Source organism: Lissotriton vulgaris, chromosome 8, assembly GCF_964263255.1.
Source record: "Lissotriton vulgaris chromosome 8, aLisVul1.2, whole genome shotgun sequence".
In the NCBI taxonomy this organism is placed as follows: domain Eukaryota; kingdom Metazoa; phylum Chordata; class Amphibia; order Caudata; family Salamandridae; genus Lissotriton; species Lissotriton vulgaris.
In genome coordinates this window covers 107,871,392-107,886,056 of record NC_141696.1, presented here as the reverse complement: position 1 = coordinate 107,886,056, position 14,665 = coordinate 107,871,392, and the positions used below count along the sequence as shown (strand labels likewise).

The 14,665-nt window shown below is 47.5% G+C and overlaps 1 protein-coding gene across 1 annotated transcript in view; it reads left to right on the top strand.

Moving 5' to 3' along the window:
• NUMA1 (nuclear mitotic apparatus protein 1) overlaps positions 1-14,665 on the top strand; it is a 739,614-nt gene that overhangs the window by 703,468 nt on the left and 21,481 nt on the right. The window contains exon 20 of the mRNA XM_086936049.1: positions 9,687-9,981. Within this exon, the coding sequence (XP_086792175.1) occupies positions 9,687-9,981 (295 nt within the window). The remainder of the gene's footprint in view (positions 1-9,686; positions 9,982-14,665) is intronic.

The window sequence follows — 14,665 nt, the reverse complement described above, 5'->3', positions numbered from 1 at the left end:
ACAAAGTGAAGAGTAGACATCCCTGTATGCCATGCCCACAAACCCCTACCCTGGCATACATCAGTCACCCCTCTAGCAGGGTGCCCTATGCCAGTGGGGAGGGTACAGTGCAGTGCTGCCATTAAGAGTGCTGGGAGTTTCAGTATGAACTCCACAACACCATAAAGGCTACAATGAAGACTGAGAAGTTTGGTATCAAACTTCTCATCACATTAAACCCACACTGATGCCAGTGTGGGATTTAATGTAAAATGCACAACAGAGGGCATCTTAGAGATGCCCCCTGAAGCTCGACCAACTTCTAGTGACCTGACTGAGTGGCTGCTTAGGTTGCCACCACCAGACATGTTTCTGGACCCCTGAGTGGACAGCCATTCCTCCTCCCCCGGGGTGGGTAGGGTTCACGAAAGGAAGCTTCAAAGGCATGCCGCCTTTGTGAGCCTCCCCAAACCCTTTGCTGCTTTCAGCAACTGGTCCCCACTGGTTCTACCCCCCACTTTGGGTGGGAGAACCGGCAGGAAAAACAAGTGAGGGAAATAGGTGTGCCCTCCTCTGCCAACTCTACCCCTCAGGTGGGGTAGGCAAGGTGAAGCACAATCTCGAGTCCCCGCCATCTTGAGGATGGGGGAACCTAGCAAACCAGGGACATGTACCAGGCGCCTGCTTGGTTCTAAAAATAAAAAGTATATTTTTTTTCATACAAATACAATTGGCCTAGAGTTCGGTTCTTGAGTGTGTGAACTCATTTGCTGACTGAGTGTGTACAGCAAATCCTTAACACTGTCATCTGATACTGCCTTACTGCTCGACAAAGCTACCACTTTAGAGAGTAAGGCTCTATCTACCTTTAACCTCTGCCTACCTCTGCGGTCACCTGGACTCTATACAAACTATACTTCATTATGGTGGTGTAGTATATATAGAGCCAGTTCCGTACACTGCCCACCTCCTCTTTTCTAGGGGTGTCTGAACCCTTTGTTAATTGGGTTGTATCAAAATCTGCAACGGCCTCCAGGAGTTGCAACCTGGTAGGATTTGAGCCGGTAACCATTGTATTGGCATTGCAGAGGATCCTTGACTGCATCATACTAAGATGCAGACAAAGGGTCAGGTCGAGTTCCTGCAGCATCTTCTTTGTGCTAAACATGTTCAGTACAGTTGGGGCCTTTTTAGAAACTCAACAACAATTCTAAACTTTCTAAGGCCTAACTGACTAGTATACTTAAGTTTCTAATGTAACTGGCTGGGGGACTTAACACAATGTCCTAACAGTTCAGATTAGAAAATGTAGAAATGTTTTTGAAAAAATGATTCTTTTGACTAAAGTCAACTGGGGGTTTCTTAGTGAAATCACCTATTGACAGTGGTATCAGCACATGCAAAGTATTGTATTCCACTGCTGAATCACCAGTGTAGAAAGCTGTCATTCAATGCAGTGGGCCAGAGTAGCGGCACACCATGCAAAGTGTCCAGGCAACCCATATTGGTGTACAGGGCTTACTTTAATAAACCCAAGTGTTGTGTTTGTGATAGTATGGTTGAGCAGCTTAGTCTTATCAGAGGGAAGTGTTAAACATTTATTGCATCCACAGATTCAATAAATGAGACACTCAAGAAGAATTCAAAACCAATTTAGAAAAACAATACAGATTTTTATATAATTTTAGACACCAAGATCGGAATCTGGTAAGTACTTTCGGGGTTTTTTTTCCCAGTAAAACAGTAAAATGCTTAAATAATTCTTGAGGTATGAGCCTCGTGCGCGGTAAAGTTTTCCTATGAGAGAAACATACACCGCATACATATACTTTTGAACGGTTGTTAAAGGGGCAGTTTAGGACTTAAGGTGCTTAGGGGCCAAGGACTAAAGAGCCACCAGCAGTTTGGGTTTTCCTGCCCTGGTGTGTTTGGCTACAGACGTGCTGGTCGCATTGGTAGCCTGAAGCGCTACACATTAGTCAATGTAAGGGTACCTGTAAAAAAAAAAAAAAAAAAGCTGCAAGTGGCTGATTTTGGGACAAGTCCGGAAGAATCTAAAGTTGGGCTCAGCTTGTGAGGGTCTCTGGACCAAGGGGGTGCAGTCAGTTTCTATGAACTCTGGCTGTGGGTTTGGGTGCAGGGAGACTTGGTTGGCTAGCCACCTGTGTTTTAGGCTCTCAGTTATTGGTTTAGCAGAGGAGGGGAAAACAGAACATCTTGGCCCCACTCTCTTTGTGGGTCTCACTACCCATCCCGTAACGAGCAAATAGCTCTTCCTTGGTGGTGATGACCGGTCTTGACACACACAAGTCTTGGTTGATGCAGGTACTCCAGTACCCAGGGTATTGGTGCAGGGAGGCTCCTGGAGGTTCTAGTGTCTCGAAACTCAGTGAAGAGACTGGGCTTGCCTCCTAGAGATGCAAAGACCTCCTCCTGAGATGTTGCTCCCTCTGTGGACCTGATAGCCAACAATACGGTGTACCGGGCAGATGCAGTCGGTGCCTGCAGATGCAGGGGGATGGCTCATCCACCCCAAGAGATGCAAAGTGGTTTTTGAAGCACTCAGTCCTCCAAGGGTTTGGGAGGATGTTCAGCTTTTGGAGGAGTCTGATCTTTGCAATTGTCAAGGTACTAGCAGCCAGGCACAGTTTGATGCCAATTTTGGACCAGGTCCTCTGTTCCTCGCAGGGACAGCTCTTTTTTTGGCCTTCTGTTCTCAGGAAGTCAAATCTGTCTGGTGTCAAGGGGACCCCTAAATAGGGAAGTATAGGGTGGTAGCTAATGGGCTACCTTACCATGGGCTGTCTACACCCCTAATATGACCACTTCCTGCAAGGAGTGGTCATAATACTGACCCAGAGTGCCATGTTCCACAAAAAATGAGACACGCCTTCTGACTAGCTAATTTCCCACTTGCTCAGGTGCTAAATGGGCCCCGGGTCTGGGGGGGAAGCCAGGGTCACATATGAAAGGCGTCAGAGGCTTCAAGCCTCTGGCCTTCATATGCTAAATCAACAGCCATCCTGTTGGGGGAGGTGTGGACACCTTCCTCTGGAGCAGTCATTCTTCCTGGCTGGACAATACCAGTCAGCCAGCGCACTAGAGGACTAGTGGGTTTTGAGGGTAGAGCTTTAAGATGTTTTGTGGGTGAATGTCTATTTTGTTTATACTGGCATCATGTAGGTTTATTGAAACAAGGTGTTTGCTACCAAACGCCATTATTTTCAGTGAATCCCTTGTGTAGCTGGGTAACTCATAATGACCAGTGCCCAGTGCATACCTTTAAAATGGCTTCCTGATCACTTGCAAGGTCTTAGCAATGCAACTAGACCTCACAGGGGCCTATCTGCTCATGCAGATGTGCCTTCACATGTAATATAATGCACCCTGTCTAAAGGCTCTAAGGCCTGCTGAAGGGGTGACTTACATATAAGACTTGCAGTGTACTTGGGCATTGCACATGGAGTGTGCAATGTCGTGTTTCGTTAGGGCTTGTGCCCTTTTCTGCATCCTGCAATGACAATCTAATCTGCTTGCAGTTTTTGTGTGCCTCCCTTTGAATGCCACAATAGATGCTGCAGCCCATATGGACAGTCTTTAATACCCATGCCCTGGGCACCATAGGTTACTATTAACCACTGACTTACAAAGATGCTAAAGTCCTTACCAGTTGGGGTACAATTGAGCATGTTGTAGTTTGTAAGGAGAGAGTACTGCCATTGGGGCCACTTTAGTGGGGACCAGTGCACGTCTAGTCAAGAACATCGGTACCAGTGGGCAAAAAGTGGAGGTGGCCATGTCAAAACTCAGCACTTTCCTACAGCCCTTCTCAGCACCCCCAGTTTTTCATTCTAGTGGTCTGGTCGCATGGCTCTGCACGTGGAAAGTCTAAAAATTAACTGATGTCAGCCCACCAGTTTGGTGCTTATATAGCTACTGCACATGTGACTTTCAGCACAGCCAACACAGAGCTTAACGACGCCACCTACTGGCGTACATGGGTGGAACTCAAAATATTTCTGGATCCAGTCTGACATCTGTGAATTGTTGTAAGGTAAGGAATCTGCGTCTAAATAGTCTCTTCATGATAAGATCGAATGGAAGTAACTTGGTGCCAGAGCCAGCTGCTTCAGCTAAAGCCTGACAATGACTTACATTTGAGGAACAGACTTCGACCTTGCCCTACTGGAAGATCGTGAGATTCAAAAAAGTGATAAAGTACCAAAGTAAATACTTTTTGACCATGATGACCCACTTGGTGCATCCAGTGTCAACTACATTGCGGTCAGCTTGAAGTTGTGCTTATGCCCCCTGTACATTTTTTAGCACTTAACTTTTTCTATGCTCTTTTTGATTTAACACCTGAATTTATTTTTTGATGGTTACTTAAACCGCAGATTCCTCGCGTTTAGAATAGTTGCAGGCACCAGACTAGATCTGGATTATCAAACCAATTCCTCTAGTGCTACATTAGGTGGTGCTGTCAGACTCCATGCGTGGCACTGACATCAGTTGTTTTCTTTCCACATCATTGATGTGGATCCGGAGTGCAGCCTCCAACTTCACTGAGTTTTCAGATGCCAGAAAGACTGAACAGAATGCTAGAGAAAATAACTCCTCCACCTGACCCTTACTCCTTCCCAAAGATTACTGGTTTTAAAGGAGGCCATGCTGCATATCTTCAAGGGGATGCCAGCTCTCTGAAGCGCCGTTGGGCTCCACACAGCTGCATTAGCCATCAGTCGCTTTTCTACTGGCAAGCCCCTTCCCCAGTGCTGATAGGCTCCACTGCACCTTCTTCTGGTGTCTTTATGGCCTTTACTCTACTCTGGTCATGGGAACCACTCTCATCCCGATTGCAGCACCTTTACTGCATCTAGTCCCAACGTCCTCCTACGCCAGGACAATGTGTATCATATCACCAAAGCAGAACCCCCAGTCATGTTAATTGAGCTCCAGCCTCTTCCTGGATGTCAGTATTATAGGAGACTGTAGGCCCTGTCGTTTCAGATTCAGACTCCACTCAAGGGCTTCAGAACACCCAAAATGACTGACTACAATGAGTTGGACAACTTTCTCCCACTCCTACTGATGCTGGGTTGTACGTTGATCTATGAAATGAGTGGGTTGGACACGTCTGCTAAGAATGTTAGAATCGCCTCCAGACTGGCCACAGAAGAAAGTGCCTCTTTTGCGGTGGCTATCTGCAGGGCAGCAGAAATTATTAATTTACTGTTGCCCACAATAAAAACAGCAGCTAATTAGTTGACAAATATTGCTGCCAGGGTTGCCACAGTGGCGCCTTTGCTGCCTTTGTGAAGCTTTAACAGACAATTTTATGGCTGCTTGGACAAAGCCATGCTAGGCTCCCCTAGTGAGTTGTCCAGTGGCTAGACCACACTGTCCTGCCCATGATGACCCATCTTTTCTCACTAAAAAGCTGACCCTAGAAATCCTGGTGGTGTGGACATCCACAAGTCTACATGATTGCTTTCCCTTCGGCTCTGCCAGACAGGGAGTCTAAGAGTGTTGACACTTTTGGCAACAGTATTTCTTCCTGATACTTTAGCCCTATGGTCTCAGACTACTGTCTCCCCATTGGGCTATCATATGCATGCCTTTTGGGATATGGCCACCAAATTCTTGCCACCTCTCCATGAGGAACTGAAAGGGCAACCTTTGCCCAAAAGATTCAAGATGGAAAAAACTGTTAAATATTTGCTGCGTGTTGGCCGTGATACAGCAGACTGTCAGACATGTCATGGATCCCGGTGTTGTGCTTAGACATCCTGCTTGAATGTGCTCTACTGAATTTTCAGACTATTTCCAGACATCTCTAATGCAACATGCCATTTGAAGGGACCAGGTTGTTTTGGGGAGAAAGTAGACTACACTAGCCCCACAAAAGATGACCACATTACTGCCTGCTCTCTAGGACTTGCTCTCACCAGCCCTTCACTTTCACTAGCAGGACAGAAAGTTTAGAGTGGGCTACTCCGATCAGTTGTGGGTGAGCTACTGGTTGCTCTCCAGCTACCTTTAAGAAGTGCTGCTGTGTGCATCCCAGCGTTCTAAATTTGAAGCTTTTACTTGGTTGTATACCAAAATTTGAAAGTGCATATTGGAAACATAAATGTGCATATCATCAGACCTCATAGGCTAGGGAAAACGACATCTTGACTAAGGCAGACTATTTGCAGCCTTAGAGGATGTGGTGATGGTTCAGGCTGAAGATACCAACAAGGACCGCATTATTCCACTTCCTCATCCCCTGTAGTTGCTTACAAGCTACTCTGATTCTCCCTTGTAGGCCCACACACATCGGGTATGGGACACAATTCTTTTTTTCCTGTCCACCTGAGAGTCCTTGGTTCAGATTGGTGGTTGCTGCAAATTGTTAAAGCTTATGCCTTGGCCATTCATTTAAACTACCCCCTCCCTTTTATATCCCACCTGTGCTTGCTCAAGCTTCAGCAGTTCTTGCCGGCATTCTTCAATTCGTTTCTGGGCAAAGGGGCCATCAAGAGGAAACCTTACTTTGACGAGTTGTTACTCCTCCTACTTTCTGGTTCCCAAGAAAGACGGTGGGCCAAGACCCATTTTGGATCTTTGCTCCCTGAATGTCTGCTTACAGAGAACAAATTCAAAATGCTCACTCTGGCCCAGATTCTTTCCGCTCAGGCAGTCGCGGACCACCTTTGTACAGCTGCCTCTTTCTGTCATCCTTGGGGTTTGCCATCAGCAGACCAAAATACCCGGTGTCACTGTGCAGAGTATTCCCTTCATAGGGGCCAATCTGGACACGGTGATGATCAATTGCTTTCCACCCTGTAGTGAGTGTTAGACATTCAGATATAATCCCAGTGTTTCTAGCTCAGTCAAAGGTCGTGGTGAGGATGGTTCAAAGAAGACTTAAGCTTCAGGCCTCATGCATTCTCCATGTGCCTTGTGGCCGATGGCACATGCAGGCTTTGAAGTGGGTATTCTGTATCCAATCGGCACAGCACCAAGCTGTCTGACATTTGGATTTTGAAGGAGACAGTCCAATATCTTCGATGGTGGTAGGTGGGCACAATAAACTTATGCAGCTTGTCTCACTGTTCCTATCCCACCCAAAGTATTGACATATGACTTGTGAGAAGTTGGCCTGATATATAATGTTCACTATTCTAGTGAGCACTTTGTATCAGTCCAAACAACCCTTATTGATGATTGTTTGTAAGTCAACCTTATAGACCAGCTATCCTAGTAGCATGAATACGAGCAGTCTTCGGGCTAAACTCTAGAGGGCGTGTTAAGCCAGCTGTTATACCATCACATATACCCCTTGAACACCAAGTGAAAGGACACCACACCTCGTTATGAAAATAAACAGTGTATTTATTTAGATCACAACAGCCCTGTACTCTTTGAGGACAGGGTACTAAGCACACAACAAAACTCTTACGAAAATACTTTAAGTTGCACAATTTACACAAATGCCCGAGGGGCACGAAAAACCATATGCTACAAAAGTGGAATGCGAAATTACTAGCAGGTAAGTACTAATCTCATAGGGTTTGGAATCGCTAGGACTGGCCTACTGAACCTTCAGATTACTAGCAGGAGGCCTAGGGGACTCGGGTGCAGAGTGTGCACTCTCACGCGGGATGCGGGACAAAGTCTATGGAGGCTGGTAAAAGCAAAAGTTAGTGTTCTCGGGCGAACCCGACTAGTTAGAGCTGAAACAAAAAAGGATCTGGACCCTTGGATAGTGAGGCTATGCTGGGGCACCGAAATGCCGAAGTTACCTAGCCCAGGGGCTGCGGATGCATAGGTCTGGAAAGACGTCGGGAATCCTTGTTGCAGTCTATGGAGCCTGAAGAAAGAAGTTGCTGGCAGGCGACCAGTGTTGAAGTTCGAAGTGATCCAAGCCTGGATCGAAGATGGATGACACCTGAAAGCAGAGGGGACCAAGTTCTTAATCACTAGCCAGTGATCAGATGGGCACCAGCATGGCACCGGATGAAGTCACCTCGACCAGGTGAGTGGGCGACGCTGGGCTCTGCAGTCTCATGGATCAGGAGGCGTTGTCGGCGACCAGGATGGAGGTGCGAGCTGTCCCACGATGCAAACCACAGCAAAGGCCTCCCTCTCAATAGCTGACCAATTTTTCTCTCTGGGGGTCAGCCTTCTACTTATAAAAGCAATGGGCTGGTCATGACCATCAAAATTCAGCTGAGATAGAACAGCTCCCACACCCAACTCAGAAGCATCTGTTTGGACAACGAATTGTTTGGAGTAGTCTGGACTCTTTAGGATAGGTGCTGTGCACATGGCCTGCTTTAGGTCATCGAATGCTTTTTGACGGCCTGAAACCTGGTTTTCTTACCTCTTAAAAAGAAAGTGATTGACCGGTTTGTGCAGCATTGATCAACCTGCTGTCAAGCTACACAGATAGGTCTGAAACCATGTTTCCATTACCAGTGTAGTGGATGGCACAATAGGTGCTTATGTTCAAAAGTGGCATTTAATTTTCCATGTGATTGGTGTATTTCTGCATCATATTCTGTGTCCTTATAGGAAAGTTAAATGTGCTATTCAGGTTATAAGCCAATTTTGACATGTTTTCTGGGTCAAAGCACATACACTGGGTACTAGATCGCAGTATTTGAGTTCAGGATTACCAGCACGCAAGTTCCCCCAAAAATTAAAGGGGGGGACCCACACAAAAAGGGATCACTTAGCAACACTTCTAAAGAAGGAACACCTTTAGGGCCGGTCCTAGACATCTGCCAGGCTACTACATGGGTGTCCCTGCATGCATTCAACAAACACTATTGTCTTGAATCAAGCCCACAGAGAGTGCCACTTTGCCCACTCAGTTCAAGAGGACTTGTTAGTGTGACTCCAGTCCACAATGCCTGCTCCTGTTGCCATATACCACTGTTGCACCTGTTGTAAGGAGAGAAGAAATCTGTGGTTAAAAGGTTGCAACAGAAAAACAAGCTACTTATGTTCAGTATCACTCTTTCTGATGGATGGCCTGTCTAACCACAGATTTCTCACTAGCCTCCTTCCTTCCCGTTCTGTGTAGTGCAAAGCCAAAACTAACGTCCCCATGCTGAGATAGCACCGTTATGTACCTCCACACTGTGACTCAAGAAGTGGTACATAATGTTGCCTACTGGCGTAGAGCAGGAATTGTTTAAAAAATCCTGATCCAGCTTGGTGTAATTATTGTTAAAGTGAGGAATATGCTGATTAACTATTTACCAGAAAGAATGTTACCAACGTTAAGTCTGGTTCCCCTTAACTGATTTTGTTTTTGTCATCTTGCTTATAAAATGGTACCCCGCCCCCCCAACACACACATTTATACCCCAGTTTCTGACATTGGTCATGCAGTAGTTATCTTGATATAGTGATCCATCATAATAGAGCTGGCAATAGCGGTGGAAGGGACCACATGGGAGCTTTTCATGGATCCCCCTCATTGTAATGTGATCCTCACTGTTGAGAGAGAATGGAGGTTAACATTTACATTTTTAAATATATAAAGTATTACGATTGCCCAGCTTATTCCATTAAGTGTCAAACGCAGAGCACATTTAGTTGCAAGAGCGTGTCTATCTTACAGATATTGTTCCACCATCTGCCTCCAAGTCAGTGTGCCTCTGCAATTTTATTCTGTGTGAACTCAATTGCATGCTTTTTTCTTTTTTCAGAAAACAGAGGAGCAGGAACCAGATAGTGCAAACAATTCTTTTTATAGTTTGAGGTCCACCCAATCTCATCAGAGCCTGAGCCAGAAGAATGCCAGGAATGGGTCTCGTCCTAAAGCTGCAGCCTCCGTCCCTGCGCTTACCAGCCTTCCATCGCAGGAGTCTTTGGGTGGCATCACATCTGCATCTTCAGAAGAGAATGTTGGTCACACTCTTTTGATGAGCTTACCTGGTTATAAACCAGCAACTCGGAGCTCCAATCGTCTGTCTATTGGAGGGAGCAACAATGGTGCTACCAGTAAGTGTTTTTTTTTTAACAGATGGTGAAGTGTGGGTGTAGGCGCTTCCCTTGGTCCTGATTCTCCCATCTTCCGTACTGGCGGCAACCCTGCCTCTTGGTGGAAAAAAATAATTACATTATTCCATGTGGCTTGTGGTGCTTTTTTCCCCATATACATAGCAAATATAAAAAGCTAAAAAAGTTATTAATTTCTTCGTCATACATTTAATAATACTGCTGTGCAAGAGACCGCTATAAGCCTAGTTATCCTGGAGCAAAATAAACATTAAGTTCCCACCTGTGTGAAGCAAACTATATTAACCACACGTCAGTGCGACCACAAGCTGTAAGATAATTACAGAGGTCCTGAATAGCGCAGCCAAGAGATGAGTATTCCAGTACTAGGATGGCAAGCTACAAGAATTGAGTGTAAATCTGGGGGCTCCACAGTGGAAAAGAGGGAGGGTTGAGAAATGATATTAAAAGCATCTCCATCTTCTGCGCACTGTCACCCTGTGCAGACCTCGGAGTACTGGAGCTGTCTAAACTTTGTGTCTGAGAGAGTGTACTGGAGCAGTCTAAAGTTTGTGTCTGAGAGAGAGTACGGCTGTCTAAAGTATGTGTATGAGAGAGAGTACTGGAGCCGTCTAAAGTGTGTCTGAGAGAGTGAGTACTGGAGCCGTCTAAAGCGTGTGCCTGAGAGAGTGAGTACTGGAGCCGTCTAAAGTGTGTGTCTGAGAGAGAGAGTACGGCTGTCTAAAGTATGTGTATGAGAGAGAGTACTGGAGCCGTCTAAAGTGTGAGAGAGAGAGTACGGCCATCTAAAGTATGTATCTGAAAGAAACACGTTAGTGTTAGATTCCTTACCTTAGAATATCCCCAGGCGTCAGTCTGGATCCGGAAACTTTTGCGTAGCAGTACCCCTGCGCGTCGGTAGGCGTCGTCTGCAGGCGTCTCCTGCGGCTCCGCGTCAGTCGTCTGCGTCGTGCGCCGTGATGACGTCGCTGGAGTATCTAGACGCCGCCTCCGCGCGCTGACGTCAGTTCTTCTTTTTTCCGCGCCAGCAAGCGCAGATCCGAAGAGCAGTACTCCGGACTTTTGACCAACTTTGTTATAACTTCTATCTCTTTTCGGTGCCTGGTAGGATGCCCGGTTTCAAGAATTGATCAGGTTTAAAGCGCGCCGATTGAAGAGCGTCGCTGTTAGACCACAGAACCTCCTGAGGCTCAGCCGGGAGTTGCACAGATCGCATTCTTTTTAAAATTACTGCTTTGTTCTTGACAGAATTTTAAACCACTCACTTGCCTCCTGGCACCAGATCTTCCTGGGCAGGCCACCCCACCTACAGCGGATTTAGCGCTGCAAAACCGAGTCTTGCTTACATTCTCGGCCGCCATCCCCCTCGCCAAGCCACGGGACACGCCCACTTGCGAGGCCACGCCCCCTCCTGCTCCCATCTCAATCTCTACCTATAAATATGTGCATCTATAGGAAGCGCAGCGGACGAGCGCAGCGGGAGCGCCGTTTGCGCGCCGGAGGCGCGCCTAAGGCAAGCTCGTCTGCGCTCGTCCGCGCCGAGTCCGGGCCTAGGGCCACTCCCCCTACACCCCGGACCACGATTCCCAAGCAGTATAGCTCCGAAAAACTCTTAGAGCTAAGACTCCTACAAAAGAACTGCAACCAGCACCCCTACCACGCCGAATGCCTTCCGTATACATGCAGCCTCTGCAAGTCCATCCTCAAGCCCCCTCCACCCTCGGACCAACGCCATGAGTACCGCATGTTTCTGCTTAACTGTAGGTCTCTGCCCAAGCATAAGAATGAGTTTGCTCTCCTGTTAGAGGAACATAAACCTGATATCATTTTCCTCACGGAAACCTGGCTCACCGAAGACTCAGACCCAGCCTTGGTTACAGCCATTCCCCCTGGCTTTCAAATCTCCCGCCAAGATCGCCCAAAAGGCAGAGGAGGAGGTTTAGCTATTGTTCACAAAGAGCAGTTTCTCTGCCGAATCATTGCTGAAAGCATTCCAGACTGTGAAAGCCTAGCGTTTAGTCTGGAGCTCTCGCCAAACAACTGCTTCTCAGGCACCCTCATATACAGACCCCCCGGCCCCCCAAAACAATTCCACATCCAACTAGCACGGATTGTGGCAGACCGCGTCAGCAGCACCGCCAACTTCACTTTGTTGGGCGACCTTAACTTTCATTTCGAGTCCAATGCAAATCACACAGCCGCTCTCCTTACGGACGACCTGGCCGCATTACAATTACACCAACTGGTCAGCTCCCCTACCCACGATCAAGGGCATTTGCTTGACCCGGTCTTCAGTAACTGTACTAATTTGACAACTAGTCTACCTCTCCCGCTCCCCTGGACCGACCATCTAATGGTCCCGCTTCTATGGCACACCCCTAAACCCCCAGCCACCAAACCCACTATAAGAACTGCCAGACCGTGGTCCCGCCTCCCTATGGAGACATGGACCAAAAAACTGTCCAGCAACCTACCACCGCTTAACGATGACCCATGCATTGCTAACCTCTCCTATGAGGACTGGATTACCAAGTCACTAGACTTCTCTCTACCTAAACGAAAATCCACCACCAAACGCTGTCACAAATCAGCTCCATGGTACTCCGAACCCCTCAGAATTACGAAACGCCAGTGTAGACAAGCGGAAAGAAAATGGCGCTTGGACTCTCTGCCAGACAACAAAAGTCAATACCTTAAACTACTCAAAACGTACAAAGAACAAATCAAGGCCAGCAAAACAGCCTACTTTGCCAATGAAATAATCTTTGCGAAATCTAAACCCAGGGAAATTTTCCGTATTGTGAAAAGCCTCACCAAATTACCACCCAGTTTAGATGAGACCAAGACTGCAGATCACTGCAACACCATGGCAGACTTCTTCCTGCAAAAAATCACCACCATCTTTGAATCATTCCCTGTCCTACCCAATACCCCCTCTACTTCAAGCAATTCCGACTTGAACTCCTCCCCCACTCTTGACCACTTTGCCCTTCTTAATATCTCGACTCTTGAGTCCTTGGCAAAAAAAGTCAAATCCGGGTCTCCGGGGGACCCAGCCCCGCCAGACATCATTATGTCAGCCTCGGCTATCACCCTGCCTGTCATAATGGACCTCCTCAACGCTTCCATCTCTACCGGCATAGTCCCGTTACAATGGAAACAAGCCATGGTGCGTGCACTATTAAAAAAGCCCAAACTGGACCCTTCAAACCTCAGCAACTACCGGCCAATCTCTCTCCTTCCCTGGATTAGCAAAATCCTAGAGAGACATATTAATAGCCAGCTGATCAAATTTCTTGAAAACCACCAGCTCCTTGACCCTACCCAAACGGGCTTCAGACCACGACATGGTACCGAAACCGCGCTCCTCATGGTCACCGAGGAATCCAGAACCATCCTGGACAAGGGAGGATCAGTGGCAGTGATCCTCCTTGACCTAAGCGCGGCCTTCGACACGGTCAGCCATGACATACTGCTGGACCGTATGGCAAACATTGGTATAAAAGACAAAGCTTTGTCCTGGTTTGAATCCTTTTTACAGGACAGATCCTTTCGGGTATTCGACGGAACATCCTCCTCTACCAGCAGACCTCTAAAATGCGGAGTCCCGCAGGGCTCTTCACTGAGCCCTGCGCTCTTCAACATATATATGAGGCCACTGGCTGAAGTTGTTCGTCAGTATGGAATTAAGATCATTTCATACGCTGACGACACTCAGCTAGTGGTCTCTCTGGCACAGGAGGCCAGCCAGACCTCGGAAGGAGGGCTCAAGAAATGCCTCGAGGAAGTTAAGGACTGGATGTCCTCCTCCTCATTAAAAATGAACGGGGACAAGACAGAGCTTATGCTCCTTGGCCCTGCAAAACCCAACTCCCTTGGCACTTTATGGCCACCCTGTCTGGGTACCCCCCCTGCCCCAAAAGACAGTATTAAGAGCCTTGGGGTGTGGCTCGATGGATCTCTGTCCTTTGGCACTCAATCCACCAAACTAGCAGCCACCTGCTTTGGCCTGCTCAGAGTGCTAAGGAAGGTACTCCATCTTCTACCGATGGAGGCAAAACAAGTAGCCATCCAAGGCCTTATCCAGTCACGACTGGACTATAACAACGCCTTGTACCTCGCTGCCCCAGAGTACACAATACGGAGGCTACAAACAGTACAGAACTGCGCCGCGCGCACCTTGCTTCAGATCCCCCGACGTCAATCAGTCAAAAATGGACTGAAAAAACTGCACTGGCTACCCATTCCCCAAAGAATCCAATTTAAAGCCTTATGCATTGCGCACCAGGCGTTCTGGAAAACGGGTCCCCTCATCACCCGTAACCTTGTGTCACATTATCAACCCACCAGGAATCTGCGTTCCAACCAGACCTTCACGGCCACTATCCCCAAAATAAAAAAATCCAGAACTGGCGGCAGGACTTTCACCTACAATGCCTCCAAGCTATGGAACACCCTACCCCTCCACCTAAGGAAGAACCCCAATCTTACCTCATTTAGGAAACAGCTAAAAACCTTCCTTTTCACTGCCGTCTGATAACGCCTTGGCTACCCCCTCCTGTTCTGTTGGTTTTAGCGCTTGGACGCCCCCGGGCAGCAATCGCGCTCTATAAATCGACATACAAATACAAATTGTGACGGGTGTGACCGCACGATGTCGGTCACG